A 27,454-nucleotide genomic window follows, 5' to 3' on the forward strand; every position below is an offset into this window, starting at 1 on the left:
CACAGGGCCACCGCAATTGGGGATGATTACTCTATACCATCTCGTCCGATGAAGAGCTACCTGAGTCGTTCAACCTCACGCTAAACTGTTTGTTTCGTTCGCCCGGACCTTGCCAGCCGGGACAAATTCCGGACGGCCTTCTCGAAACCTGCAGCTCGTGCTTCTTTTGTTCCCAGTGGTTCCTTTGGTTCCCCCCAGGGCCCAACCCAACTTATCCCAAGCAGCGAGACTAGAACAGTTCGAGGCTGAACGTGGCCGGACGGTCCGGTAGCGCACTGGCCCTTTGAGAGACAAGGTGGTAGGTGGTAATACCTTACAAAGTAGGTAAAGACAAGGTGTTAGTGAGGTAGTTTCTTCAACCATTTTTACAAGCCTGTGTTGACGAATGAGCTTGTCGGGTACACCACTCCGATCATAGCTCGCACGCATTGCCATGCGTTCCCCCAACTTACCATGCGTTCGGCTCGCCGTGCCTCCGTAGGAAGCTGACATCATCCCTTGGTTTACACTAACAGCCCTGGCCCTAAGAAATTTTGTTGGGGAGGAGGAGGAGGAGGAGGAGGAGGAGGAGGAGGAGCTCGTTGTCAGCAGCCAGCCGCTGTCAAGAATTGTCTTGCAGTCAGTTAAATGCACCAATGATTCCAAGAAGTTGGTTTGGCAGAGAGCCATTGTACAATGTCGAGACCAAAGTTGAGCTCAGAACCCAGAGGCCATTCAAGTTCACCCTCCACGGTAGGCAAGGCAACGAACAGGAACCCTAGATGCCGAAGAGATCGTCAACCTCCCCCTCCCCCCTTTGGCGATGTTCGATTTCCTCAATGAAACAAGCGATGGCCAAGGCCTCTGCCCCTCCCGAGTGATTCCCGTCTGAGCTACCCTTGCCGCACCCACTCTTCCCAAGTTCCCACCCATGCTCATCCTGGCAAAGCCTGGGTTGGACCCTCCCATGCGTCCCCATTTTTTGACCCTCGGGCTTGCGACGGTACCGATGGACGAGACAAGAATTGGAAGCATGCGCTCTTCTTCCTCCACCTCCTTCGCTGCATCCATGTGCCGTTGCCGGTTCCCCTTCAAGACAACACACTACCTTACCCACCGGCAAGCTAACTCGCACACACAAGCCTTTAGAAGTTTAGCCTTGCCTTGACATGCTTGGAGTGACATTGGTCTCCTTCGGGGGGGGGGTTGCCTTTTGCAATAAAATGATACCCGTCCCGCCCCCCTTGCTGGAGGTCTCAGATGCGAACATGTCCCTCTCTGCTCGTTTCCTGTTAACTTTGGCATTCCACCCCTCCTCCCATACATCCCATCAAGCTTGCTTGCCCCCCTCCATCTTCTCTCGAGAGTAGTGAGAGAGAGAGCTGTATGCAGCATCCCAGTGACCTACCTACCTTGAGAGCTTCGGTTTTAGGTTCCCCGGCGGCTTGCTCAACTCAATTGACCTTAGGTTGAACTGCGCCAGTCCAGTCCTGTACCTTACACCAAAAGCCATTGGGCTTCTCACGGGGTCTCGTACATAAAAACACCGTAAACAGGACCTCCGCGACTACTACTTTACTGTATCTACGGACCCGTCCCCTCTACGCGCGCAGCCATGCCCAAGCTCCCCTCGCTGGTCCCAGCGGCCGTCGCCAAACCCCTCTACCGCGGCACCGAGCTCGTGAGAGGCGCCGTCGGCAGCCTGACCTGGGGACCGGCCCTATCGGTAGCCAAGCCCGCCATCCTCTCCGTCTTTTCAAAGATTGAGCGCGGCACCCTCCTGCTCGTCGACGAGCCCGCCGAGCTCCGGAGGGTATTTGGCCAAAAGCTAGGCGCAAAGTACAACGAGAACCTCACCAACGGCGACCACGTGCCGCGCCGCGCCGATGCCGTGCCCCGCGTGGAGCTGGTCGTCAAGAGCGATGCGTTCTGGATGCGCCTGTTCTTGTTCGCTGACATGGGGTTCGCCGAGTCGTATATGCTGGGGGAGATTGAGTGCAAGGACTTGACTGCCTTCTTTCAGGTCAGTACACTCGCAAACTGGGGCGGGCCTTATGGTCGTGTAGGGGTGGTGTGGCTAACTTGACACGGCGTCACAGCTCTTCATCGTCAACCGCGAAGAAATGGGCAACGGAACAACCTGGATATCGAGCTTGTCCACCACCGTCTCGAGCCTGGCGCGAACCACAAACACCCTGTCCAACGCCCTCCTGAACATCTCGGCGCACTATGACATCAGCAACGACATGTTCGCCGCCTTCCTGTCGCCGGACATGACCTACTCGTGCCCCATCTGGAAACCGCAAAGTAGCGCCGACGACCCCAACGAGCCGGAAGAGACGCTGGAGCAGGCGCAAATGACCAAGTTGCACCGCTTCATCGACGGCGCGCGCATCAAGCCGTCGGATCACGTGTTGGAGATTGGCACCGGCTGGGGTTCCTTTGCGATCGAGGCGGTGAAGAAGACGGGCTGCCGCGTGACAAGCTTGACGCTCTCCAAGGAGCAAAAGGCGCTCGCGGAGGAGCGCATCGAGGCCGCGGGGTTCTCTGACCGTATCGACGTCAGGCTTACGGATTACCGAGAGCTAGAGACGCCGGGCAGGCCGTTTGACAAGATTGTGTCCATTGAGATGCTGGAGGCCGTTGGTCAGGAGTTCCTGGCGACGTATTTTGCGCAAATGGACAGGTTGCTGAAGAAGGATGGGGGTATCGCCGTCTTCCAGTGCATTACGATGCCGGAAGGTCGCCATGAGGCGTACTCCAAGGGCGAAGAGTAAGTCGCAAAGCAGAACCCATGAAATAGGGTCGCGTGCTGACAGACTGCAGTTTCATCAACCACTACATCTTCCCGGGAGGTTACCTCCCATCGATCACTCAGCTGTTGAACCACATCAGCAAGGAGTCCAAGGGCACTCTCATTGTCGAAAAGGTGGAGAACATTGGTGGCCACTACTCAAAAACCCTGAGGCTGTGGAAGGAGGAATTCCTCCGCAACTTTGATTCCAAGATCCGTCCGGCGTTGAAACGTGAGCATGATAACATGACTGAAGAAGAAATAGATGTATTTAGAAGAAAGTGGGAGGTAAGACACGTACCATCATCCCTCTTGTGGTATTTCTAAGCTAATCTGGCCATGCAGTACTACTTCACATACTGCGAAGCCGGGTTCCGAACAAAGACGCTTGGCGACGCGATAATAACCGTTGGGCGCGAGGGTGCTCTGGAGTTGATGGAAGGCATTCCGCTATGAAGAAAGTGGACATAACTGTTGGAGGAGACAAGACCGTGTCATAATTTTGAAGACACGGATGCATGAGGCCCCGGGGTCTTGATGAGATTTAAAGCAGCGTAGAGGATAAAGACTCATTTCTTTTTCTTGGACTTGTTAGACTTTGGCTTCGAACTTATCGAAGCACCTCCAAATCGAGGAAAGCGGTTGGCGTGATCCACGTCGAATGCGGACTTGTGTTTCCTGAACAAGAGCATCGTCACCCGCGCATCTTCGATACTTGAGTGAGCACCGCCTTGGATGGTGACCTTGAGCAACTCCTCTGCAAGTCTTCTAAGCGCTGGCTTACTGCCGTTGCCGTACTGCCGAAACCCAGGGTGCTTGGCCGTATCGCGAATGTCTTTACTCGGATGACTGAGTTTCAGGCAGTCCAGATCGTGCTTGATATCGTGGGCAACCACTATCCTGTCTTTAAGGAGCGCGGCGACTTCCTTCTGAACCTCGTCGAAGTCCCGGGCAAATCTCATGTGCTTAGGGAGGATCCCGCTCACAGCACTTCGCCAGTCCGTCACCCGTTCTTGGGGCTTCACATACGAATCGTATACTTGGCGTCCGTGAAAGTCAACGATGCTCACACGAGCCAAGACGGACTCGTATCCTCCATCTCCAACACCAACCATTTCGCAGTCGATGGCGATGTACTTGCCCACCTCGATTCCTTCTATGAGACCAGAGTTGATCTTATCCTTTTCGGATCCGAGCATGGAATTGTTCTTCAGCCCGAGACCGTAGGCCTCAGCCAGTGCTTCCGAAGAGATGTCATTGTCTTGGGCCCAGAGAGCGAGTGACGGCGACGGGCCGACCTTGGGTTCGACTTCAACCTTTGAACTTTGTGCAACACCCATGCGTCCGTTCTTTGTTTTTACGGCCTTTGGGGTGTGCGTAGCTGGTCCCGACGTTTTGGAAGCAATCTTCTTCTTTTTGGACTGTTGTTGGTCCGAGGTTGAAGATTCTGCCTTTCTCTTGACACCCCCAGACGTCTTGGCTGGTGTAGTTGAGGAAGAAGACGGGCCTGCCGCTTTGAGTTGTGCCTGGAGCTTCTTCCAATTTGATGACAGCTCAGGGGCCATAGTCTCTGCTTCCGAATGAGATATTTTCGGATATGACCGCTCGTGTATCAGCGAGAGGAAACTATGATGTGTTTTTCAAAATATGGAAAAACGGTAAATGAGAAACTCTTGGATGTAAAGTCAGCGATGAGAGTCGAGCCCAAATGAGAGAAAATGGAAAAATGCACTTATCGAGGTCGGGTGGAGTGGAGTCAGCGCCTGGGCTAGCGCACCTTTCTTGCAAGGGTTCACGGCAATTTCTTCACCGCCTTTGGGCAGTTCGCGCTTTCTGCCACACCACCTTCCTGTTCCTGCAGCAATTCAATCATCTTTTGCGACCGAGAACAGCAAGCCGATTTTCGCATTGTACCAACATCCATCAACTATCAACCACCACATCGAGTATTCATCATGGCGGCACACGGCGCCAATGGCGAGGCCTCTGTCGGCTCCAGTGAGCCCCGACAAAAGGGAAAGGCTACCCCGGAAACAATCAGGTTCGTCATCCCAACACCCCACCATCTCACCCGTATGGCCCCTCATGCGATGTTTCTCAATTAACTCATCGAGCGCAGAGCAGGATGCATCGCCATGGTCAAAAAAGAAGGCATCCCCCGTCGAGCCGAGATTCTCAGCATCAAAGAAACGAAGAGCGGTCGCCAATTTTACTGCAACTTTGACAATTTCAACAAGCGTCTCGACGAATGGGTGCCGACGATCCGAATCGATTTCGACCAAGATGTCGAGTGGCCATTACCCGACAAGGACAAACCGAAAGATCCTAAGACGAAGAAAGGTGTTGCCACCTCAAAAAATAAGGTCTCAAAGAAATCTCAGAAGCGACCTTCGAAGAGGGAGCAATCTGCGCCTTCAGAGGCCGCGACGCCGCACCCATGGACCGAGTTCGTCGAGTCACAGAGCCGTAAGATGACGCCGACGGCCGAGGAGAGCCAAAGCCAGACCCCGGCCACAGCTACGGGCGATGCAACGGCCACCCCCGCAGCTGGAGGCGATGAAATGGAAATTGACCTGGAGGAGGAGGTCCAGAAGAAAGATTTACTCAGTGGCTTCAGCCGAGAAGACGAGATCGAGAAGTTGAGGACACACGGCTCTATGACGCAGAATCCGGCCGAGATCTCCCGAATTCGAAATATCTCCAAGGTCCAGTTTGGAAAGCACGACTTGTTCCCATGGTATTTTTCCCCATACCCTGAGGTATTCAACCAGGAAGATGTTATTTTCATCTGCGAGTTTTGCCTCGGGTACTACGGCGACGAAAAATCCTTTGTTAGGCACAGGCACAAGTGTACTCTGCAGCACCCTCCTGGAAACGAGATCTACCGCGACGAGTCTGTCTCTTTCTTTGAGATTGACGGCAGACGGCAGCGCACCTACTGCCGTAACCTGTGTCTCTTGTCCAAGATGTTCCTTGACCACAAGACACTATACTACGATGTCGACCCCTTCTTGTTCTACGTCATGACGAGTCGAAGCGATAAGGGCTGCCACATTATCGGTTACTTTTCCAAAGAAAAGGAGAGCGCGGACGGATACAACGTAGCTTGTATTTTGACTCTGCCCCAGTACCAGCGCAAAGGTTATGGTCGATTGCTCATCCAGTTCTCGTACGAACTATCAAGGATCGAAGGCAAGCTTGGTTCGCCAGAAAAGCCGCTTTCTGATTTGGGTCTGCTGAGTTATCGGCAATACTGGGGTGAGAACATCTTGGATCTCATTGTGGGTTACAATGAGCGCGATGAGAAGACTACGATTGAAGCCATCTCGACGGCTCTTGCCATAATTCCGCAGGACGTGGAGCACACCTTACAGGCGCTGAAGATGCAGGTGTATCATAAGGGAGAGCACAAGATCGTGATTCCCGAGAAGCTGATCCAGCAGAGGGAGAAGCAGAAGGTGAAGCAGAAGCGATTGATTGACCCGAGCAAGATCCAGTGGAAGCCACCAGTATTTACGGCTTCTACGAGAACATGGGGTTGGTAAAGAGGGTGTGTCCCTTAGACTGGTGTCAATGACGAGGCGTTTGAAAAGACATTGATTTTGGAGCATATGATACCCTTACATTTTACCACTACCTAGGAAAGGAATAAGTTTCAGTTGGACCAATGAGTCTTCGAACCAGAACATATTTGTTGAACTTGCCGGTTCCTTGATGTGCCGCTATGATTGCGAAATGCTGCGTGGGGCCAGCGCATTTCCTATCTTTGGGGCCTCCGCATTCGGAGGCGGCAACCTTGAACTTCACTCTGACATACAACTATAAGTAATCAATACCTTGCAGTCAACCAAGGTCGTCGCTAAATTCCATTAGTGAACCAAAAGCTCGAGCGGAGGTGATGAAGCATCGCGTGACAACTGTATCAAAACACCTTGCTCAATTACCTCACCACCGGCGACCCCTCCTACACGACACCCGCATCTCATCAACTTGCGCGACCAGTGTAAACACTCGCAAGCTGCCATTGAGTTTTGATCCACACTCAGCACCTCGACGATCCTTCTTCACCTCGGCAAATTCTCTCTCATCATCAAGCATGAACGCCCCCTTGCACAAGAAGCCAATCAACCTCCTCCGAGGCTGGCCCTCGCCATCCCTCCTCCCAGCCGCAGCCCTCTCCGCCGCGGCCGTAAAGACCCTCGCCGACCCCGCCGCCTACGTCCCGGGGCTCCAGTACGGTCCGGACCCGGGATACCAGCCTCTCCGCGAGTCCATCGCCCGCTGGCTGGCGGCATTTTACCCCGCCGTCGACCCCGCACCTCCGTCTGCCGCGGATGATGCCACCACCACTACTGTCGCCGCCGGCCACCACGCGCCCGATGTACGGCGCATCTGCGTGACGGGCGGTGCAAGCCAGAATCTGGCTTGTATTCTGCAGTCCTTTACTGATCCGCTCTACACGAAGAATGTCTGGATGGTGGCGCCGTGCTACTTTCTCGCCTGCCCCATCTTTGCTGACGCTGGGTTCGACGGACGTCTGAAGGCAGTTCCTGAAGATGATGATGGTATTGATATCGAGTACTTGAGAAAGGGGCTCGAGGCCGCAGGAGAAGGCGGCGATGAGGTGAGCCTTTTCTACGATGGGGCTGTTGCTACAAGCAGCGTCTCCCACCTTCACTTCATCTCATCGTGAAGAGCCTCACCTAATGGTATCAACGATGAGAAGAGAAAAGTCAAGGAATACCAGCTAATATCAAGCAACAGCACTTCAAAGAAGCCAAAAAGAGAAAACTCTACCGCCACATAATCTACCTTGTCCCAACCTGCTCCAACCCAACAGGCAAAACAATGTCCCTCCGCCGTCGTCACGAGCTCGTCCTCCTCGCCCGCAAACACGACGCCCTCCTCGTCTCCGACGACGTCTACGACTTCCTCCAATGGCCCCTCTCCACCCCTCCTCAGCCAGGCTACACCCCCGAAATGCGCATCCCCCGCCTCGTAGACATCGACCGCAGCCTAGGCGTCCCCGACGCCTCCTTCGGCAACGCGGTCTCCAACGGCTCCTTCAGCAAGATCGTCGCCCCCGGCGTGCGCACGGGGTGGGCGGAGGGCAGTCCCGCGTTCGCGTTCGGTTTATCCCAGACCGGGTCGACCTGTAGTGGTGGGGCGCCGAGCCAGTTGGCTGCCATGATGGTCGCGGAGCTGCTTGAGAGCGGTGAGCTGCAGAGGCAGCTTGATCAGGAGACGCGTCCCGCGCTCGCGAGACGACATGGGGCTATGATGCAAGCGATTGCGGAGTACATCCAGAAGCCGCTTGGCGAGGGTGTCGTTGTGCGCGGGTCGGCGTTGAAGGGGGCTGAGGTGTTTGGCGGGTACTTTGTGTGGTTTAGTTTGCCTGAGGGCATGTCGAGTCGGGAGGTTGCTGTGAGGGCTAAGGAGACGGAGAATCTTGTGATTGGGCATGGTGCGCAGTTTGAGGTGCATGGGGACGAGGATGCGGCGAGATTTGATCGGGAGATTCGGTTGTGTTTCTCGTGGGAGCCGGAGGAGGATGTTGTGGAGGGTGTTAAGAGGTTGGGAGCGGTGTTGAAGGCTATGAAGGATGGTGTTAAGTGGAAGTCCTCGAGTACGCTGGACGTAGATAATGTCAAATAAAAGGACAAAAAGTCAGTGTTTTATCCCTTACGACAAAAATTCACGTTGCAAGCTTGACCAATACTGCTTTGATATGAGGTGCTCGTTCTGTGGTTACCGTGTCACATGGGCATAACTGATAACACTTGATCTTTTTATCCTCTGAGAGTCTAGACGGCCCTGCGTGTGATAAGTAGGCACTCTACATAATTGAAAAAAAAAACGTGCCGGGGGGGGGGGGGGCCTCTGAAAAAAAAAACATTCACCTCACATGATGAGAAGGACTAAAAGGGGCTGTGTGGAAAGTTGTCGTAAGCAAACATGTTTTGAATCTCAGATCTCCTTTCATGTGGCAACCGCTCTCATCGCGTAGAGTTCCTTCTACGATATAGGTCCAATGCTATCATTTCGTATCAATGCCTGGTGGGATATATCTCGGACCTGCGAGTTGTAACTTCTCATCCTTAGCTCTAGCCGTTATTAGCATATTCAGGTGTATTTCAGGGTGCTGGCAAAGGGCGAGGGACGAGAGACAGTGGTGAGGGCGTTTTCTTGATAGCTTCACTGAGAGTTAGATCAACCACAAGTTACCTAGCGATAAGTCAAACGAGAAACAACTTTCAGGTCCCTTCAGCATATTTCGCAATTACCAGACCTCGGACGTAGGGTTGCTGCACATTGGCGGCTCCGGTGTATGATCTTGACTCTACATAGAGGATTGAGGTGGTTGCCAAGTGAAAAACAATACGATGAAAGCCTTGAGATGAAAGGACCTGCATTGGGAGAAGTCTCATCAAACAGCGGTGTTTTCTGCAGAGTATGTGATCAGCAATTGCTTCATCTGCGATGCGAAAAGTTCATCTACTAAGCAGAGGCTAAATTCCACGGCTAGGCATAGAAGATCCTTTGAGATGAACGTTGTTCGCTGATTTGTTCCTGTTAAATCTATCTAAGGATCACTTCTACAACGCGCCTAAGTGAGGACAGGCAGGTACAGACAGATAAAGGCGCAATTCAAAACGTCTCATACCGGTAGCAAATCAAGCCAGATAAAATGAGAATGAGCAGGCTCTCATAGCCAAAAAGGTCAGACCCAGGGGCGGTATACTCATAAGCTCATCTTCAAGGACCTACATCTAGAGCTGGGGATAATCCCGTGGGCAGACTTTCCGCCTCCGCCTCGGCTGTTGTGACTGCGTTCGATATATTGGCAAGGCACATAGTAATCTCACATCTGTAACAATATTGAGCAGCGTTGCGGCTTCGGCATTGTGGCTTCGGTTTGCGATAAGACTGAGTGAATGACATCGAGAGCGCCTTTCCCGCTTCGCTAAGTCTTTTCACCAGCCACAAAACAATTATGAACAAGGTCTTCGGAGAACACGATTCTAGGCTCGTCCCTAGGTAAAAGAGGGCGCAGCGAGATGGGGGGCAATCAAGCACTAGAAAGATCTCGTGGAGGCTGGGATTTGAAGGCTTGAAGCACGGAGAACTGGAGACCATCGAAGTGCGGGATATCGTCATCGAGAATGGGGGGTTCCCAAGTCTAGCCTTTGATGTCGGCAGACTCTCCCTCGATGGGAAGTGGTCGGAAGAGGCGTGTGGCTTGAGACGGGGTCTCATCGTTTGTGAGGCATTGTGGTAATCTGTGGCGGCGGCGGTGGCCCGGGGTTAAACTCGTTGCGGTATGTCTCTAATGGGTGCATTGAGTCTTGGTCGGCTTGCGGGTTTGCCTCGTTTCTGGAGTTCGGCAGATGCGTATACAATGGAGACTTGATGGTCAAGCTATGGGTCGCGAAGAATTTGTCGGCCACATCATCCCTCTCCGGGGTAGATAATGGTGTTTTTGGAATTATTGATGGAGGAGAAACGAATTACTCCAGCAATACGTGATTATACATCGCTTTCGCATTACAAGAACACAAGCATTGGAGTCATTCTCGCAACAAGACATTCACCATATCCCTCAAAACAACCTAGGTTATATGATCTATCTATAAGTAATCACAAAATACTAGAGTTTACCATAATCACGAAGAGAAACAGATGCCAAGACTCCGGGACGGTGGAGGAGGGGGCCGCATGTACGACGGACGAACCCGACACCTCGGGTCCCCCACTCCGCGTCCTACCCTGCAAGTTTGCAACCTCCAACGGGGAAGACGGGTGGTGATGGATGCATGGACAGCAGCTTTCGCCGCAACAGCTGTTACCAAACCACCGGGATCCCAGCAACGTCACTGCTTCATTTTCATCCTCTAACCCAGATATCATCAAGCTTGCGGGCTTGAGGCTCCAGTAGCTACTTTCCTCTTACTTAGGTCGAAAAGCATAATTTCGCAATCGCTTGTTTCTCTAGTTTCTCTTCCTCGATGTCCGCAAACGTAAATAACAGCCACCGTACCTGGGAAAGGCTAGACCCGGGCCCCCGATCACCACGTTAGTAGCAAAATAGTCCTTCTTTGATCTTACCATTTTTGCAAACAAGGGAACGATTCACTTCAACCATGAGACATAAACTCAGTTTAATTATCCGGGGCGGTCGACCCCAGATGAGTCCTCCAGTCCCCCTCTTCCTTCTTTCCCCCTTTCCATATGAGCCGCGAGGATCGAATAAAAAGTGAGCCAAGAGGTGAAGCATCAGAAGACTAGACGCGGGAAATATGTCGTAATGCCTCCTTGAATCGACGAACTTCTCCTCCCGCCTGCAAAGACTGCTCATGGACAACGAGTCCTCCGCATCCATACTGTAGTCGAAATCTACTTGAGCTGTTCTTTCGATGGCGCTTCAATTGGCGGATGGCCTGCCGGACTGTGCCGTGAGTTTGCCTCCGTTCTCTGATACTGGCCTCTGAGGTTCGGGTATGGGGAATACTTCGACGTCATAGGGAGCTGACGATATCCTCTTTGATGCTTCTAGATACCGTGTCTGTCGCAGGCCGTCAACATCACAACATGTGCCGTCACCAACTTGACGACAACATGTCTATGTCAGGATAAGCCCGCCGTCGAGGCCTTTCGCGTCTGTATACGTGCGGTGTGTGACTTGGAGCAGTCTTTACGTGAGATGCCCCCCTCCCCCTCTTACAAGCCATGATGCACCTCAGCTAACAGTGATGCTATCCAGTCGCCAAGAACATCACATGGACAAAGTGCGGATATCCTTATCACCATCAGACAGATTCGATAGCCGGCAAAGTATCGCTCGTGATCATCACCGCCGTCTTCGTGCTAGCGAGGATGCTCTCCAAGTTTCTGAGGCTGTCGACGTGGGGGCCGGACGACTTCACGTTGATATTGGGATACGTAAGGGCCCAGCATCCTCTCGGGCAAAGAAGTTTGCCGAACTGTTTTTTACTTGAAGACGAAACGACTAATGTCTTTTGTCGTAGTTGTTCTCTATTTCTTTTGCCATTTCCAAGTTTCGAGGTAGGCCTCCCCCTTTCGACACTCGCGATGCGTCGAGGCATTCCAATGAAGGATCTCATTTAACAGAATATTAGGGTATCAATTAGGCATCGGTCGAGATATATGGACTCTCTCCTACGACGAGATAACTCGCTTCATGCAAGTAAGACACTTCCCATCACCACCACACCCCGAATATTCTACAGCAGCAAACATGCCGCAGAAGCTCACAAACCAACTCGAAAACCGGCAGGTCTTCTTCGCCTTCGAAGTAATCTACACCCTCTCCATCTCCGCCCTCAAAGCCTCCATCCTCTTCTTCTACATCCGCGTCTTCAGCATGGTCAGCCGCACCTTCAGCCTTGTCCTCTGGCTCACCCAGGCCTTCAACTTCTTGTTTTGCCTCGCCTTCACCGTCGCGAACCTGAACCAGTGCCGCCCCTTCAGCAACGCCTGGGAGGGCTGGGACGGCCGCCACCCGGGGTACTGTATTAACGTCTACGCCATGTTCATCGCGCACGCGGCGATCAACATCGCGCTCGATGTGTGGATGTTGGGGTTGCCTGTCACGCAGGTGCTGTGGTTGAATTTGAGAAAGAGGCAAAAGGTGGAGATTGTGGTCATGTTTTCGTTGGGTGTTGTGTGAGTTTGGCCCCTTTGGTTGATACCTATATTGTCGCTAACGCCTCATCTCGCAACAGCATCACAATCGTCAGCGCGGTCCGTCTAAAAGTCCTCCTAAGCCTCGAAGGCTTCCAAGACCCAACCTGTAAGCCCTCCCTCCCCCAACGCTGCGCCAACTCCTACCTACCTCATCCAACCCCCGCGATGCTAACCCCCTTCTTCCTCGCTACAGACGACGCATTCTACCTCCACATGTGGTCCTACATCGAACTCTCCGTCGGCATCATCGTCGCATGCCTCCCCTCGACCCGCCAAGTCTGGCGCCATCTCGTCCCCAAACTCCTCCGTCTCGTCGGGCTGGGAATTCCCAAACACCACCACAACCACCACCACGGCCATGAAAGGCCGGGTGACTCAGCAAAGAATCTTCGCGACATTTTGTTTATGAGTACGAACACAGGAGGTGGTGGAGGAGAAGAGGGAGGTGAGGAGGAGCATTCGTCGTCGTCGGCGGGACCTTCAAGTCCGAGTGGATCGTCGACTCGTCGTCAGGAGGTACACTGTAATTTGTAATATATACCCCCCCTTTGTATAGTGACTCGTTGTTTGTTTCTACAGTAGAGTAGAGTTTGGACATCGGCCCCATATTTGGATTATTGGCCTCATTAGGCAATGTTTGGACGTTGAATGTTCTCACCTGGTAATTTTCATCAACCGACAGCGAGGTGATACATGGCCTTGGCAACATTTAGAGCATCCCAAGCAGCTTCGTAAATTCCGTCAGCCCAGGGGGGCTTAGTAATTACTCATCACAACTTCACAATCAGGACGACATCAATAGAGGCACAAGTGAAAAGCGAGTTTTCATCATTTGTTTGTGTATTTTCTGAACTGCAATTACCCTGGACGTCAACTGCCCTCAAGCAGCTACTGTCTGTCCTTCCGCTGGCAGTGACCGAGTAAACGCTTGTGTAAGAAAAAGACACTCATCCATTTCCGAGTCCTGTAATCTCACCTCCTTTGCACATCAGGTGTTTGTAAAAGACCGCGTTGCCCCCTCCGATACTCCCAGGACACCCGCCAGCCAACCTTCCTTTGACCTCCCGGCCGTTCGTTATGCGTGTCATGGTTATGAATCGTACGAAGAAACACCGGACCTTGGTCAACATGACCAGCGTTCCTCCCCTCTGACTTATGTAGCCGAGCAAAGGGGGTTCTCGTATTGGGTTGGAAGTGTTGTTCAATGGTGGGAAGATGGAGCTCGCGTGTCGTGAGAGTGGAAGAGAAGAAAATTCACCAAAAGACTTCGCTGTCGCTTCCATCCGCCCCATTTGTCCGCGTCTGGGCCAAATTTCCCGGCCGGTCAAGCTCATATACCGACCGACCAAAGCGATTCGATCAAGTCAGGGTCCGTAAAAGTCTGAAAACGCAAAGCGCTCTCTGCGAAGATAATCGATTTTTCGAGATGGTACACACTGCCTACCGCTCGTGGCGGAGCAGTTCGGGCATGCCACAGTAGCAGCATGCGGAACAATATTTGTGCGGTGTTCGTCGGCCGTTGATACTGCCGGCTGCGATTGGTAGTGTATGTTAACCTCAACAAGTCAACAAAGTTGTGTAGGGTTTGAAGTTGTAATGTGGACAGCTCTTAGGCTGCCTGCGTGGGCGTAGTCCTGCGGGACCAGTTCTCGGACCCGCGTCCGCGGTAGCCACCGCGGCCTCCTCGGCTGGGGGGAGGTGTCGAACTGCTTCCTTCACCAGAATACGAAGGCTCCCGTCCCTTGCCGCCACGATGATTCGGGCCCGATCCTCGCTGCCCACCACCACGCCCACTGGATCGTCGTGGATTGCTTCCCGATCGAGAGAAAGGAAGTGGGACAGTCCTGGCATCACCCATACCGGGAAGAAGAATGCGATAAACGCTGCCGCTAGTAGACATCTCATGGGGGAACCACAGGGAACGAACAGTCTCGACATCGGAAACCCAGAAACGCCTCGGCAGAGGCTTGATCGGGGTGGCAGCAGGTTGCCAAGCAGCCTCCGGAGTCTTATGGGGTAAATGAATGCGTGGGAGCGACCCCATTTCCTGCTCCTCGAAGCATTCCTCTGCCGGCGGCTTTGTAGTGAAAGACTTCACATCGTCTGATACGTTCTGGGTGGCTGAGCGAGGTAGAGAGACGGTAGCCGGATTGTAGTGACCAGAGTAGTCGAGAGCACTTTTAGTGACAGGCTCGACACCAGGTGCCTTTGGCGGAGAGTTTGGCTTTCGACCCGTGAGTAGGTTGTTGATCCTATCTTGCCAATTCTCGTTTCCTGCTGAATCTTGCGACCGCTGGGACACGTGGTTCTGCTGGTGAGGTCCGCGCCCATGAGTTCCTGGACCATCTTTGTAACCGGCTGGGGTTGCCCAAGCAAACGGCCCAGTAGATCTGGGTGCCGCTGACTGCGCCGCCGCAGCTGAAGGTGGTAACTTGACAACGGGATGCGGTCGGGGGAGAGATACGTGAGGGTGCATGGCGTCTCCATCGAAGGCCGGGTGGCCAAGCATATCCGGGGGCGGCGGGGAAGGCGAGTTAGGCCTCGATGGTTCCGCATGAGAAGCTGTGGAATCATGTCTGTTGTCCCTGGGAGGGAAGAATCTAGAGGAGCTTCGAGATTGAGTGGCGGCCGATGGTCCTGTGGGAGGTAGCACAGATGAGTGGTCGACAGACCCAGCAGCGCGAACATCGTGGTGAATAACGTGTGCAGGATCGCGTCTTCCATCTCCAGATGGGCGCCAAGTGTCTTTGATCGTGGCTTGAGCTTGTTCAATAGTGAGCCCGCGCTCCACCAGGCTCCGATCACGCTCGAGGCGCTGCGATCTCTTCTCGTCGAGTACTATCTTGTCGCCTTCCAGAACCGAGTGAGCCCATCTATTTCTCATCTCGTTCACTTCGCGAGCATTACCCGTAGTAGGACGAGCCTGGGTGACCGGTGGAATCTGAACCTGCGCTCGCTGCGCGCTGGGTGGTGCGATGGGTGCTGGGCCCTTTCCTGCTGCTTGAGGCTCTGGCAAACGGCCCAAGTCAGTATTGAAGGTGCCGTTGCCCAGTCCGCGATCATTGTTAGGCGATCCCCAGACGTTACGAGGAGCCTGAGGGCCAGCCGCAGCCGCGCCCCAAGTCGGAAGCCGCTCTTGTTGAGGCGTAGGTGCAACCCATGAGTTGGGCTGCCTTGCCTCCGAGCCACTTGGTCGTCTCGCATGCTCTCCGCCTGCGGTGACGGGTCTTTCGCCGTAAGGCTTGTCCTTGGCGTTGGCGGGAGTTGAAGGGACAGCCGATGTATCGGGACCCGCGGCAGGCGGCTGTGAACCGGCTTCCTGGCAAGTGGAACCGTCTTGTCGAGATTGCGCCTGTGCTGGGGCCGCGTTGGAACTCTCTGGTGAAGCCTCCTTCTTGTCACTTTTGCGTTCTGGGGCTGGCCCCATGGCTTCCAACTTCGCCGCAATGCGCGCTTTCCTCGCAGCTTCCTCACGAGCCTCCTCTTCGCGTCGCCTCTGCATTGCCAATTCGCGTTTCTCACGCATGACCTTCTTCTGCATCTCGAGATCCTCCTCCAATCGCGCCATCGGTGGCGGTGGAGCTGGTCTTCCGTCTGTCTGAGGGCCAGCTGAGTGTAGAGTGGCATGGTTGGTTCCGGGGGATGGTCGAGGTTGCCACTGCTGGTTGCCGTGCATCCGAGGACCATGTTGTAAGCCCGAAGGCGAAAAGTTCCGCGGGGACATGGGACTTTCAACCGAGCCAGCCATAGAGCCCCTACGAGCACTCAGCAGGTCCTGGGGAGGACCCGGAAGCTCATGTCCCTTGCCTGGCCGTTGCAAGTAAGATCCGCTACCACCGCTAGCAACAGAAGATCCACGGCGCCTACCCATGGGACCGTCGGGCACAGAGTTCCTGCTCGTTTGGAAAGCGGCAGAGGGCCCCGGATGATCGGATTGGGACGGGCGTTGTAACACTGCCGGCTGCCTAGGATGGACGTCAGATCGGAAGGAGCCTCTTCGATCGGCCGGGACCGGCTCATATCGCCCAGATTGCGAGTTAAACAGTTCTCGGTTTCCGCCCGGAGGACCACCTTCTCTCCAAGCTGATCGGTTAAAGTCATCAGCAGCAATCTCCTTGGCATGGTAGGGCGGAACGTTATTATTAGTCGCGTGGTCTCTCGGGGGGTATCTCGCGCCTTGCTGAGGAGCAGGCGGCCCGGCGATGACTGGCGGAGGAGCCTTCTCGACGGGGGGCAGAGGTGCCCAGGGCGATTTCACTGGCGTCGGAGGTGCAGGTGGTTTGGCGACGAGCGTGGGCTTTTCGGCAGACCCAGCCTTGAGGATGAGCCCTTTGCCAGATGCAAGCCCGCCAGTCTTAATCGAGGGCGAAGCGGTGGTTCGAGGCGGTGGTACAGGAGATTTCGGTTTCTCCAAGACCTTCTCTTTCGGTGGCGCAGGAGTCGGCTCGGGCGGCGGCGGCGGCGCAGGTACTTCGTCGGGATGCGGGAGGGTGGTCTTGGTACCATCGGTCCAGGTGATGGTCTCGGGCGCCCAGTCGTCGTCGTCGTCTTCTATATCTGCCCAATTTCCCTGTGCCGACTGTCCGCTTTCGGGGGCAAGACGGCTTGCCATATGGATACCATACTTCTTAAGTTCTTCATCCGTAAGCTTTTTGGGTTCCGGGGTAGGGACAGCTGAGGTTCGTTATATTAGCACATGACCGCAACCACCCTCAAAGACCTAGTAGTCGCCTTACGTCGATTCTTGTTCCATACTGCGCTGGGGTCAGGGCCGGCGGCAGGCTTGGCGCCGTTGGCAGCCGCTTTGAGTCCCGGTGAAGAACCTGTGCCAGTGCCCGACTTTGCGACTAGCCTCGGCCGTGAAGACAGAGTCGAGGTTCCTGATGGCGAGGAGCTCAGGATCGAGGTCGAATTCGTCTTTTCGCCGGGTTTGGTCGCCGAGGAAATGGTAGGGCCCTTTGATGCTAGGAAGGTCTTGTTGACCGAGACAGCCTTGAAGGTTGCGGGCTTCTTGACGGCCGACGACGTCCTGCCGTGTCCCTTTTCTCCATCTCGAGCCGCCCGTGATGCCTCCGTATCCGACCCTCCACTAACACTAACATCTGCTGAATTGAGTTGATCTTCGACACCGGTGATGTGCTTATTCTCTAAGTCATCGACGGCGGGACTACCGTTCAGTTTCGCGCGATTTGGACCGACATTTTGGGAGTCGATGTCAGCGTCGTTAGTCTGTTCGGCGGAGGGTTCCGAAAGGATCCTAGGTTAGCCAAAGGGCAAGCGACAGAGTGAAGGGTGAGGTTCGCATGGGGTGGAATGACGAATGAAGACGAGTGAAGAGGGGACGCGGGGATCATCCGGCGATGGGGCAGGGCGCCAGCGGTGTGAGGCTGGGGCTGCTGGGGAGGAGGGGAAAAGAGGGAACTCACGAGCTTGGGGTCAGAATGGACAGAAGCATCAACGGGGGCGGCGAGGGTGGCTTCAGTTGCCATCATACGTCGTCGGATGTTCTGCGCTGGAAGAGCGAGGTTTGGCTTTTCCGAGCTCGAGTCACTAGAAGGACTTGTTCTGGATGTGTGGGTGTGTAAGATCGTTGAAGGCCGAGATGGTGGTGGTTGGTGGTTGGTCGGATTTGGTGATGGAGTACTAGGTATGTATGGGCCGGGGGGAGCGACGAGTCGCAGAAATCGAGCGGTTTCGTGTATTCGAATCGCGGGGCGAATGCGATCGTGGGAGTCGCGGATTCGGATAGTTCCCCTACCAGCAAGACGTACGTCGTCGGCTTCGTCGTCGGCGTCGTCGAGGTATAGCGTCCGAAGGGGAGGGTTGGAAGGGAAAAGAGGAAAAAAAAAAAGGAGCGCTGGGCTGATGGGGGTGAGGTGGTGGTAGAGAAGGGCACACCTATGCGGCTGTGATGGTTGTGAGGTCGATTTTCCTTAGAGAAGCTGCAGTCGCCTAATCAGGGATTAGCGTGCGGCAGCGGGCAGGGGGAGCAGCCAAAGTTGCTCAGTGTCTCCAGCGCTGTGTGCTGTCCACCTGTCCAGTCACTGTAGAGCTGCTCCAGTGCTCAGTCGCTGTCCACTGCGAGGGGAGAGAGGCAGGCAAGGCGAGGGAAAACAGTGGGGACGCGATGGGTACCTGCCCGCCGACGTGGTCACTGGGTGCCCAAGAAGGCTGTGACAGTGTGTCAGCCTCGTGCACTGTGGCTTTCAAACACTGTGTTTTGGTCAGAGCTCAGCTCGGCCTAGTGCGGAAAGCGCTGGCTTTGCGGGCTGGGGAAGGCAACGCCGGCGGGAGGAAACAACGCGGGATCCCCCGACATCCCAACGGGCTATTCTTGGATCCAGTGTGCCAGTGCATTGATGAGCGCCTCTCCGTCTGAGCATTCATGGACGCACTTCTCTGACTGACAGTTGTTTTATCTGTCTGTAATAATGATTGAAACTAATGGCATTCTCGTTGCTTTGAGACTGACTTCGAATTATCTTAACAATCGTAAGGCAGACAGCACCTGGCAAACCAAACTCAATGGTGGCCTCATATTCATTACTGATCGGTGTCGCCCGTGTCTTCTCTTCTCGAGTGTATACATAACATCACATCACATCACATCGGGTTTCCTGGGAAGTTTGAGCCGGATGAGCATTACGCAATACCACTCAGTCAATCTTTAGACTAGCTGAAACAAACTCTCGGCTCGACTTGTCAGCGGCTCTACAAAAGACCGAGAACGAGAACATCCCAGGCCATCCTCTTTTTGTTCATGTCTTTTCATCAGACCGCGCTTTTCTCTCTGTCCATTTCACATTCGAGGGAGGAATACACGCCGGACACGAAAAAGGAAATTTGCCGAGGAGCCTCCTCCTGGAGAATAGGTTCTAATTCTTATATACACGGTCCCAATGCCATTACACAGCCAGAGGCTGGACTACAACCAGATGGGAGTCGCTTAGTGAGCATTGTTCTTGTGGTGGCCTGTCAATCGTTAGCATCACATCGCCGAACCGCTCTCCGTCTTGTTCGTCTTTCTGGTATTTTATCCCAAGTACCACGTTCAAGGGGTTTTGACGTACGGAGGTGGAAGTAGTAGTTCTGAGCGTAGCCGATGACGAGGAGGAGGCCAAGGGCGTGAATGATGGCTACACAACAACAGTCAGTCTTCTGTCCCATGCCAGACCTTCGTTCGCAATTAAAGGGGCAACATACGCTTCGCAGAGGCGTTCTTGCCGCTGAAGTGCTTGGCGGCGTAACGACCGAGGATGCCAGTGGGCTTAGCCTCGGGGGCGGCACCACGGGGGAGCTTCTCGTAGAAGTTGACAACGCGCTGCATGCGAACGGCGTTGGGGTCCGCGCCAAGGGCCTGTCCGTGTTCGTCATGTTAGCCCTTTTTTCCTGTGATCCGTATTGCATCTCGTTGTTGATGTTGTTATTGAGAAAATCCGTAGCTCCGAGTAGCTCCGTCCTTGTCGCTCCTCCGTATCCCGCGCCCGAACCTCCGAATTCACCGGGTAACCTTTTCCCATCCAAACCTCGCATCCATCACAAAAACAGAAAAAAAACGTGAGTCGGGATCATAATCGTACCTTGGGAGAGGCGACCTGTATGCATCAATGTCAGCATACTTCTCCTGGTTCGATAGCAGAGCTGCCGGTCGTCGGCCGGACAGAGGGAGATGAGCGCACCTTGGGGGGGATGAGGGTCGAGAGACCGCGGCGGGGGACGAAGCTCATGGTGACTTTGGGGTATCGAAGAATCGGGAGGGTCGCTCGGCGCAAACGGTCAATTGAGCGGATCAATTGACTTTATCGATTTCGACGTGGAGGGGAGGAAGGCTGATGGCTATGATAGACGAGGGTGACGCTCCGTTTGCCGAAAGTGAGGTTTGAACGAAAAGCACTCGTTTCTTTCGGGTCAAGGTTCTTGCGGCGACCAATCAGCGCGCCCCAATCCGGGCCACCCCCCAAGCAAGGCAAGGCCCTTCCGCCTCGTCCAGTGCCGTACCATCAACCACCACCCATTATCGCATTCCCAGACTACCCAATTCGTCCCACGACGACAATTGAAGGGAAGCCAACACCCATCTCCCACACGTCGCAATGGCATCCCTCCGCGCCTACAACGCAGCTCGCCTGCTGCGGAGCGCCGCTCCCTTCCGAGCTTCCGTCTCCGCGCCCGTAACCGCTCGCCGATTCGAGAGCCAGCTCACGACCGGCACCACGACACAGCAGCCCGCCGCCGTGGCCCCCTCGACCGAGCAGAACGAGCCCGACTACAGCATCGCCGCCGATAAGGCCACCTCGTAAGGACGCAAAGCTCTTGGGAGGAATTATTGCATGCGTTTGCAATTGGGTTGGGCAAACATAACAAAGTGCTAATTGGGTTGTGTTCTCGCAGGACCTTCACCCCGACCCCCAAGAAGCTCCAAAACGGCAGCGAAGACGTCCCCTTCATCCAAGCCGCCGTCATCTCCGGTGCCCCCATGGAGCTCCAGGCTCGCACAGTCCGGTACGCATAGCCTTTATCTCAGACGACAGGGAAAGACAGAAAAGAAAAGAAAAACGCAAAAGCTAACGACGGAAACCCTCACAGCATCTACCAGGAATCCAAGCCCGCAACGCAATCAGGCAACTGGCAAGGCCACCACTGGCGCATGGACTGGGACATCCTCCCCAAGGGCCACCGCTGGGAGAACCCGCTCATGGGCTGGCAGTCGTCGGCCGACATGATGCAGGGCACCAAACTCAACTTCAAGTCCAAGGAGGACGCCATCCACTTTGCAGAGAAGCAAGGGTACGAGTACTTTGTCCAGGAGCCGCAGTCGAGGCGGATCAAGCCCAAGGCGTACGCCAACAACTTTTTGTACTCGCCCAAGAAGCTTAAGCACATTCGGACCAAGTAGAGAGGGACAGAGTGGGAGCGATATTGTTGTACGGAGTATCACTTGTATATAAAACTTTCAAAATACCGTTTGTACCCCATGGTAGACCTGAGACCTGATGAGGAGAGGGGTTTTGGTAAAGAAAGCAATAAAAAATTGAAACATAACCGGATTTCAACGTGACTTTGATATTGAAGCTGGGTTCCTCGATGAACATACGGGAAACTCAGTATGCTGAGCTGTAATCGGACTTTCTCCAACCGTGATTGGCTCGAAAGTCTCCACTCGTACCATGACCTCCATTCCATCTACCTTGCGGTAAGATAGATTCTACTGCGAAGGTACCTAGGTATATTATGGGTTATTGATAGTCACAAAGAGACCAGACACGGCCGGCCATTTTCTCACGGAACATTTCACGAGAGGGGTATAGTATAGAGTTCGTAATTGCCGTGATGGCTTCTATTCCTTTATCGGTCATCTGTTGACCCGATGTCGTGAACCATTAAAAATGTATGTACCATAATCCCTCATTCAGTCGTAACCGAATGAATGATGTAACGCCTCCAAGATTTGCCAATCCTGGCCCGTATCCCAAAGTCAAACCCTGCTTGCTCTTAACTCCATGCGCTATTCCCTAGCCATCATGTTCCCCTTCATAATATTCCATGATCAACTCAACCAAACGGCGGTCTTTAGCATCGTCAGCGACATGGGCCACGCCATCGTGATAACTCTCCGCTCCCAGGATGCGATTCTATTCCTCGACCTGGGAGGTAATCGGTCTGTGAATGAGATACCGATCAAGATCGTTTGTTTCTCGCCCATTACCCTCATTCAACGAATCCTCTTGCAGTGGATCATAATTCTCCTTGTCGCTGCTGTAGCCCTCAAGACTGTTGCTCTACGAGAGCATCATTGGGTCGTGCCCGTCACTCTCGTCTCCATTCAAGCCGAGACTAATTCTCTCAGGGAGGGGCTTCTTCTCCGCTCTCGCAGCAGACTCAGCCCAAGCCCTCATCTTGACCAGCTGTCGGATCGCGGCTTCCCTACGCTCCGATTGACGCTGCAAGATGGCCTTGTTGACATCATCTGCAACATCCCGTCTCAGGTCTGGATGCAAAATGGCTGCCAACTGCGGCTCGAGATCGTTGTGCGGGAACACCAACAGCGCCATCGTCTCTTCCAGGTCTTTGAGGAAGCGCGAGTCGGTCGGTGCACGTGGTCCAAGATGGTTCGTGGCGAATGACAAGGCAGGAGTGATATCCCCGCCAGGTGTGTTTGTGCACGCCCGAATGAGCTCCACAAGTTGGAGGCGAAGCAGCGCGAAGTGCAAGGTTGGATCGCGGTCCAGGATCTAGATGACTTGTTAGGACATGTGTACAAAGCAGAAACATGCTGACAAGTAGTGTATAAGGCGAAAGCTCATCAAAAAGTGGTTGTTCCTCATCAAAGTGTCCCGAAGGTGCTATGAGTGGTGCATGATAACTCGATGTCTAATCACTGCGACTGGGGTTTAATGTTGCGGAGAGTAAACAACTAACCTCTGAGTCAAAGTCATTCAGAGCCTCAATGGCGTACTGAATGCTTCCAGTATGAATGGACTTTTGAATCTGCTGGCGGACCTTGATCGTCTCGTCGACTTGGTGGGGTTGGAGGTTGGCTTCCTTGCTGAATTTTGCGGCAGCGTTAGGATAGCCTTCCATCGTCAAGTAATCGAGGATCAGGGCGTTGATGTCGCTGAGAGTCCATGTTAGCACAGATGTCCTCTTGACTGTAATTTGAACAACGTAAAAATGTGCAAAACAGCAAAAGTGTCAGGGTTATTTTATATCGAGTTCTCCGCATGGTAATTGCTAGGAGAGATTCCCATTTGATAGTTGATCATCATGTGAGCTGGGAGGGGAGGGGGGAAGCGCCAGACGTAGCTTCGGAGCTAGCGCCGGGCTTCGACGTGGAAGATAACGAGAAGAGAGAGAGGAGCTTACCTTTTGGGCGACTTGACGTCCTGAACACGCCTCTCGAAGGCATGCTTCATGGGTGTAGCAGTCGACGCAGACGAAGTCTGGATGACATCTTAGCTAGCTGTAAAAGACAACCAAAACGGCGTGGCCAGCATGGATGTACACACTGGCACACTGGCACACGGGGAGCTCAACGGACCATGATTCTCTCCAACGTCTCCCGCACGAGACGCGCAGCAGCTCTATTCCAAACTGCTATGGCTGTTGGGTCGTTGATGTCCGGCAGTCCTGACATGCGATGGGAACTGCGCAAATGCAGGGAAAGCAAGGCAGGATCAGACAGGCTCTGGGCTGGGCCGTCGTCACATTTGAGTGGCCAGTCGAGCTCCCGTTCGTTTTGTTACGCGAAGGAAGTCTTTGAAAGAAAAAGATGCTGAGGAAGAACTGGGATTGGATGTGGAAGAAGGAAGAAACGTCAGAACAAAGAGAAAGAGGCTGGAGCGGAGCTTTATTTGGTTCCAGAGTTTGCGGCTGCAGAGGGCCAATCGCAGGATCAGCCGGACCGCCTGGCGTGGGGCAGCCATAATTAGGTAATCCGAGGCACATGCCCTCTCTACCCAAGGCAAGGTACCTTACTTTCAAGGTAAGGCAGGTAAGGCGCTGAGAGCAGCCACGCAGCCCGGGGGGCCACAACTGGGGTTGAACAGGGCAAAAAAAAAAACACAGGGCGCGACCCACCAGAAGCACAAGAGAGGCAGGTACCAGAGCTAATACCACCTGACAGACAGCCCTTACCTGTACGAAGTGATGAACCGCAACTACGCATCGTGCCTGCGGGCTGCTGTGCTGCGTAGGCACAGCTGCGGTCATCTGGACCCTGTGTATTTGTGCGCCCACCTGTGTGAGCCCAGCCCGCTATTGGATCGTTCACTTCTACAAGAGATGTTCCGTTGGAGAACCGGACTTGATGCTTTGAGGAAAGATAGCACGCGAGCACAGCCTCTCTCTTTTGATCAGGCTGTTTTAACTTGTCTCTAACATTTCCAAGATGTACAGTCCACCTTCCCTATAGAAACAGCAAAACGCAACTTCCCCTCTCGTGGCTCCCGTCTGATCAGCAAGCTTTGTGGCAGGTACCTTCCATTCGGTTACCTTCAACATCAGACCTAGCCCGGCCAGCTCCACCATACACCGGGCTTAGGTTGTCAAAGTCAAGCACCCATCCCCCTCAGTGCTTATCTTTGGGGACTGGACCCTGGAAGTCGCCTTTTAGCCAGTGTTTTCATTTTTATATCCTCGGATTTCATCTCTGCTTCTTCCCCCCTTCCATTGCGAAGGGAGCAGACATCAAAGCCGTCGACACCTGCAGTCTCTGTTCCTCAGGTCGTTGGTTGTTCTGTCCACCGGCCTATCTCACTTCGCTGCAGAATCCGAGGATAAAGCTGTAGCTACCCGATAAACCACCACCAGCCTGCCCCGCGCATCGACGTCGGCGACCTCCGCCTCTCAGCTCAAAGAATGGCAGACAACCACAGCGGCACCGAGTCTCATGTGACGATCCAGCGGCGGACTCACTACTCACCACCGTGGGCAGATGTCAGCATCATTGGTATTGCTGGCAGTTCCGGCTCTGGAAAGTCGACTCTGTCGCACGCCATTGTGAGGAAGCTGAATCTGCCCTGGGTGGTGATTTTGTCCATGGTATGTGTGCATTTACCCCGCCAACCGGCGGCTTGCGGCGATGGCCCCTCCCCTGACTCGATCTGAATATAGGACTCTTTCTACAACCCCCTGAGTCCTGAGGAGTCAAAAAGGGCTTTTGACAACGACTTTGACTTTGACGCGCCGGATGTAAGATATATGCCGATAGTACTGCTGGCATGCATGTTGACCGAATTCAGGCAATTGACTTTAACGTACTTGTACAATGTTTGCGCGATCTGAAGGCTGGGTAAGTCTTGTAACATCTTCGCTTTCTAATTTGCTTCATGAAACTCTTCTTCTAGTCTGAAGGCGAGCATTTCAGACATCAATGTTTATATCATGATAATAATTGGTTTTAGAAAACGGGCTGAAATTCCCATTTACTCCTTCTCTAAGCATCAAAGGTTGGACAATACCACAACCATCTACTCACCTCACGTCATCATCCTGGAAGGAATCTTTGCCCTCCATGACCCCCGTATTATTGATCTTCTGGATATGAGGGTATTTCAATCCCGTCAAATCGAACCGCGATCAACTTCTGACTGTTGCTCAGATATTCTGCGAGGCGGATGCCGATACGTGTTTGTCACGGAGAGGTAAGTCGCAGGCAGCCCGGGATGTGACGTACTTAGTGCACAGCTGACCTTGCAACGTAAAGTGTTGAGAGACGTCAAGGAGCGTGGCCGTGACGTAGATGGTATCATGAAGCAGTGGTTCAAGTTTGTGAAACCAAACTTTGAAAAAGTAAAGAGCTCCATCATCAAATCGTGTTGGGCTTTCCTAACATGTCTGTGTCCAGTTCGTCGAGCCGCAGCGCAAAGTCGCAGGTAAACTAGCCGAGCCGCTTCAGATGCTTCGTAGAGACTGATCGCAAGTAGACATCATCGTGCCGAGAGGTATCGAGAACCGCGTAGCTATGGGTAAGCATATCATCATGTCAGTACAGCTTCATAACTAATACCTAGTCTAGCCATGGTTGTTCAGTACATTGAGCGCAAGTTGATCGAAAAGTCAACCCACCACCGGGCAGCACTCACGCAGTTGGAGTTGGCTGCTGCCAGTGACCCTCTGTCTGACAGAGTCGTGATTCTCGACCAGTCACCGCAACTGAGAGGCATGAGCACCATCATCCAGGATATCGACACCTCCGCGGAAGACTTTATCTTCTACTTTGACCGCCTCGCGTGTCTTCTGATCGAGCAGTGAGTAGATTGCCTGCTGGGTGAACGTCTGAATGACGGGCTAACAACCACAGGGCACTCAACAATGTCCAGTTCAGAGAAAAGACCATTGCCACGCCGCAAGGATACAAGTACAACGGACTCCAAGCTACGGGCGATGTAAGTGCGGTGCTGGTCCTTCGTGGCGGTGCCGCCTTTGAGACGGCCTTGAAGAGGGTCGTCCCCGACATGCGGACAGGCAGAATCCTGATCCAGTCCAACGTCCGGACGGGAGAGCCCGAGCTGCATTATCTCAAGCTCCCGGATAACATTGACTCTCACGAGTCGGTGTTGTTGATTGACACGCAGATGGCCAGCGGAGGCGCCGCACTCATGGCTGTGCAAGTGCTCGTCGATCACGGCGTTGCCCAGGACAAGATTGTGCTGGCGTGCTATGCTGCCGGAAGACTGGGTGTACACCGTCTTGCAAAGGTGTTTCCTGGTATCACTATTGTTCTGTGCAACATGCTCGCAGATATTGAGGATCGCTGGGTTGAAAAGAAGTACTTCCGATGCTAGCCGTAGGCATATATATACTTGTATAACCCGGCCGAGTTGCGCCGAGCCTGCCTCTGTAGCAAAATCGATGAGTGCTCAAGTGGCAACAGGAAAGATCCTATTGCAAAAGTGCACCGTAATGCCATGGAGTAAGGCTGCTTGATTCATGAGATTTGAGGGTCCTCAAGGGCTGGAACCCGTCCCTCTGGAAAAGGCCGCATGTTCGCCTGCCAGACAGCCTGGAAGATCCATTGCCTCGCATATATGTCTCTCGCGGCTCGCCTTGTTCGCACTCTGGCACTCTGGACGGATACCGGATTCACGGCTGCGATTCTCGTCATTGGCTCCAAATGCGGCTACAAATTGGCCGAACGAGACACCGAGAAGTGGACATGGTGGTGGAGACGTACGGCTCCCGCGGCAGGGGGTCTTTGGACGCCGCTGACTGAGATCACAGTTTCTCGCTAGACGAGTATTCAGATTTCAGGCCGAGAAAGGACCCTTTTTTAGTTGGTCCTCTTTAAAAGGATCTTATCAGCTCGGACGGCCGTGAGATCGCGGCGCCGACAACGGAACTGAGGTGTTGGGACGAAAGTCCGAGATTCGTCGTCGGTGACGGCGATAATGCGGTCGGATGCTGCTTTTTTGTAAAGAATTTTTTTTTCTTGCCTGCTCGCGTGATGCATCAGAGAACTCGTCCAAAAGGTTAGTG

The 27,454-nt window shown here is 53.7% G+C and overlaps 10 protein-coding genes across 10 annotated transcripts; 6 read left to right on the plus strand and 4 right to left on the minus strand.

Annotated features, from left to right (window-relative positions):
- Nucleotides 1-1,594: 1,594 nt before the first annotated feature.
- Nucleotides 1,595-3,229, plus strand: CCOS01_09926 (cyclopropane-fatty-acyl-phospholipid synthase; the record flags this gene model as incomplete). Its single annotated transcript, XM_060458083.1, has 4 exons — nucleotides 1,595-2,002; nucleotides 2,079-2,752; nucleotides 2,806-3,061; nucleotides 3,119-3,229. 4 exons carry the CDS (start codon nucleotides 1,595-1,597, stop codon nucleotides 3,227-3,229), a joined length of 1,449 nt encoding a protein of 482 aa, XP_060311248.1.
- A 113-nt stretch (nucleotides 3,230-3,342) lies between these two features.
- On the minus strand, nucleotides 3,343-4,338 carry CCOS01_09927 (exonuclease; the record flags this gene model as incomplete). Its single annotated transcript, XM_060458084.1, has 1 exon — nucleotides 3,343-4,338. One exon carries the CDS (start codon nucleotides 4,336-4,338, stop codon nucleotides 3,343-3,345), a length of 996 nt encoding a protein of 331 aa, XP_060311249.1.
- A 390-nt stretch (nucleotides 4,339-4,728) lies between these two features.
- CCOS01_09928 (histone acetyltransferase E) lies at nucleotides 4,729-6,318 on the plus strand (the record flags this gene model as incomplete). The annotated part of the gene is made up of 2 exons (XM_060458085.1): nucleotides 4,729-4,814; nucleotides 4,893-6,318. 2 exons carry the CDS (start codon nucleotides 4,729-4,731, stop codon nucleotides 6,316-6,318), a joined length of 1,512 nt encoding a protein of 503 aa, XP_060311250.1.
- A 353-nt stretch (nucleotides 6,319-6,671) lies between these two features.
- Nucleotides 6,672-8,428, plus strand: CCOS01_09929 (aminotransferase; the record flags this gene model as incomplete). Its single annotated transcript, XM_060458086.1, has 2 exons — nucleotides 6,672-7,397; nucleotides 7,538-8,428. 2 exons carry the CDS (start codon nucleotides 6,672-6,674, stop codon nucleotides 8,426-8,428), a joined length of 1,617 nt encoding a protein of 538 aa, XP_060311251.1.
- A 2,759-nt stretch (nucleotides 8,429-11,187) lies between these two features.
- Nucleotides 11,188-13,012, plus strand: CCOS01_09930 (CFEM domain-containing protein; the record flags this gene model as incomplete). Its single annotated transcript, XM_060458087.1, has 7 exons — nucleotides 11,188-11,226; nucleotides 11,328-11,439; nucleotides 11,535-11,713; nucleotides 11,800-11,836; nucleotides 11,923-12,457; nucleotides 12,517-12,584; nucleotides 12,672-13,012. 7 exons carry the CDS (start codon nucleotides 11,188-11,190, stop codon nucleotides 13,010-13,012), a joined length of 1,311 nt encoding a protein of 436 aa, XP_060311252.1.
- A 1,075-nt stretch (nucleotides 13,013-14,087) lies between these two features.
- On the minus strand, nucleotides 14,088-17,970 carry CCOS01_09931 (uncharacterized protein; the record flags this gene model as incomplete). The annotated part of the gene is made up of 3 exons (XM_060458088.1): nucleotides 14,088-17,152; nucleotides 17,215-17,707; nucleotides 17,761-17,970. 3 exons carry the CDS (start codon nucleotides 17,968-17,970, stop codon nucleotides 14,088-14,090), a joined length of 3,768 nt encoding a protein of 1,255 aa, XP_060311253.1.
- Nucleotides 17,971-19,424: 1,454 nt separating this feature from the next.
- CCOS01_09932 (uncharacterized protein) lies at nucleotides 19,425-20,205 on the minus strand (the record flags this gene model as incomplete). Its single annotated transcript, XM_060458089.1, has 5 exons — nucleotides 19,425-19,450; nucleotides 19,549-19,614; nucleotides 19,682-19,835; nucleotides 20,059-20,073; nucleotides 20,158-20,205. 5 exons carry the CDS (start codon nucleotides 20,203-20,205, stop codon nucleotides 19,425-19,427), a joined length of 309 nt encoding a protein of 102 aa, XP_060311254.1.
- A 366-nt stretch (nucleotides 20,206-20,571) lies between these two features.
- CCOS01_09933 (uncharacterized protein) lies at nucleotides 20,572-21,374 on the plus strand (the record flags this gene model as incomplete). The annotated part of the gene is made up of 3 exons (XM_060458090.1): nucleotides 20,572-20,774; nucleotides 20,870-20,980; nucleotides 21,065-21,374. The coding sequence occupies 3 exons, from the start codon at nucleotides 20,572-20,574 to the stop codon at nucleotides 21,372-21,374; spliced, it is 624 nt and encodes a 207-aa protein (XP_060311255.1).
- An 883-nt stretch (nucleotides 21,375-22,257) lies between these two features.
- CCOS01_09934 (ran binding protein in the microtubule-organising centre) lies at nucleotides 22,258-23,612 on the minus strand (the record flags this gene model as incomplete). The annotated part of the gene is made up of 4 exons (XM_060458091.1): nucleotides 22,258-22,710; nucleotides 22,898-23,093; nucleotides 23,342-23,418; nucleotides 23,517-23,612. 4 exons carry the CDS (start codon nucleotides 23,610-23,612, stop codon nucleotides 22,258-22,260), a joined length of 822 nt encoding a protein of 273 aa, XP_060311256.1.
- A 1,223-nt stretch (nucleotides 23,613-24,835) lies between these two features.
- Nucleotides 24,836-26,763, plus strand: CCOS01_09935 (uridine kinase; the record flags this gene model as incomplete). The annotated part of the gene is made up of 10 exons (XM_060458092.1): nucleotides 24,836-25,018; nucleotides 25,091-25,168; nucleotides 25,219-25,268; nucleotides 25,324-25,525; nucleotides 25,578-25,620; nucleotides 25,683-25,768; nucleotides 25,824-25,851; nucleotides 25,903-25,944; nucleotides 25,995-26,226; nucleotides 26,280-26,763. 10 exons carry the CDS (start codon nucleotides 24,836-24,838, stop codon nucleotides 26,761-26,763), a joined length of 1,428 nt encoding a protein of 475 aa, XP_060311257.1.
- Between the last annotated feature and the right edge of the window lie 691 nt (nucleotides 26,764-27,454).

This window comes from Colletotrichum costaricense (genome assembly GCF_030867565.1).
Source record: "Colletotrichum costaricense strain IMI 309622 chromosome Unknown Scaffold_10.1, whole genome shotgun sequence".
Lineage (NCBI taxonomy): Eukaryota > Fungi > Ascomycota > Sordariomycetes > Glomerellales > Glomerellaceae > Colletotrichum > Colletotrichum costaricense.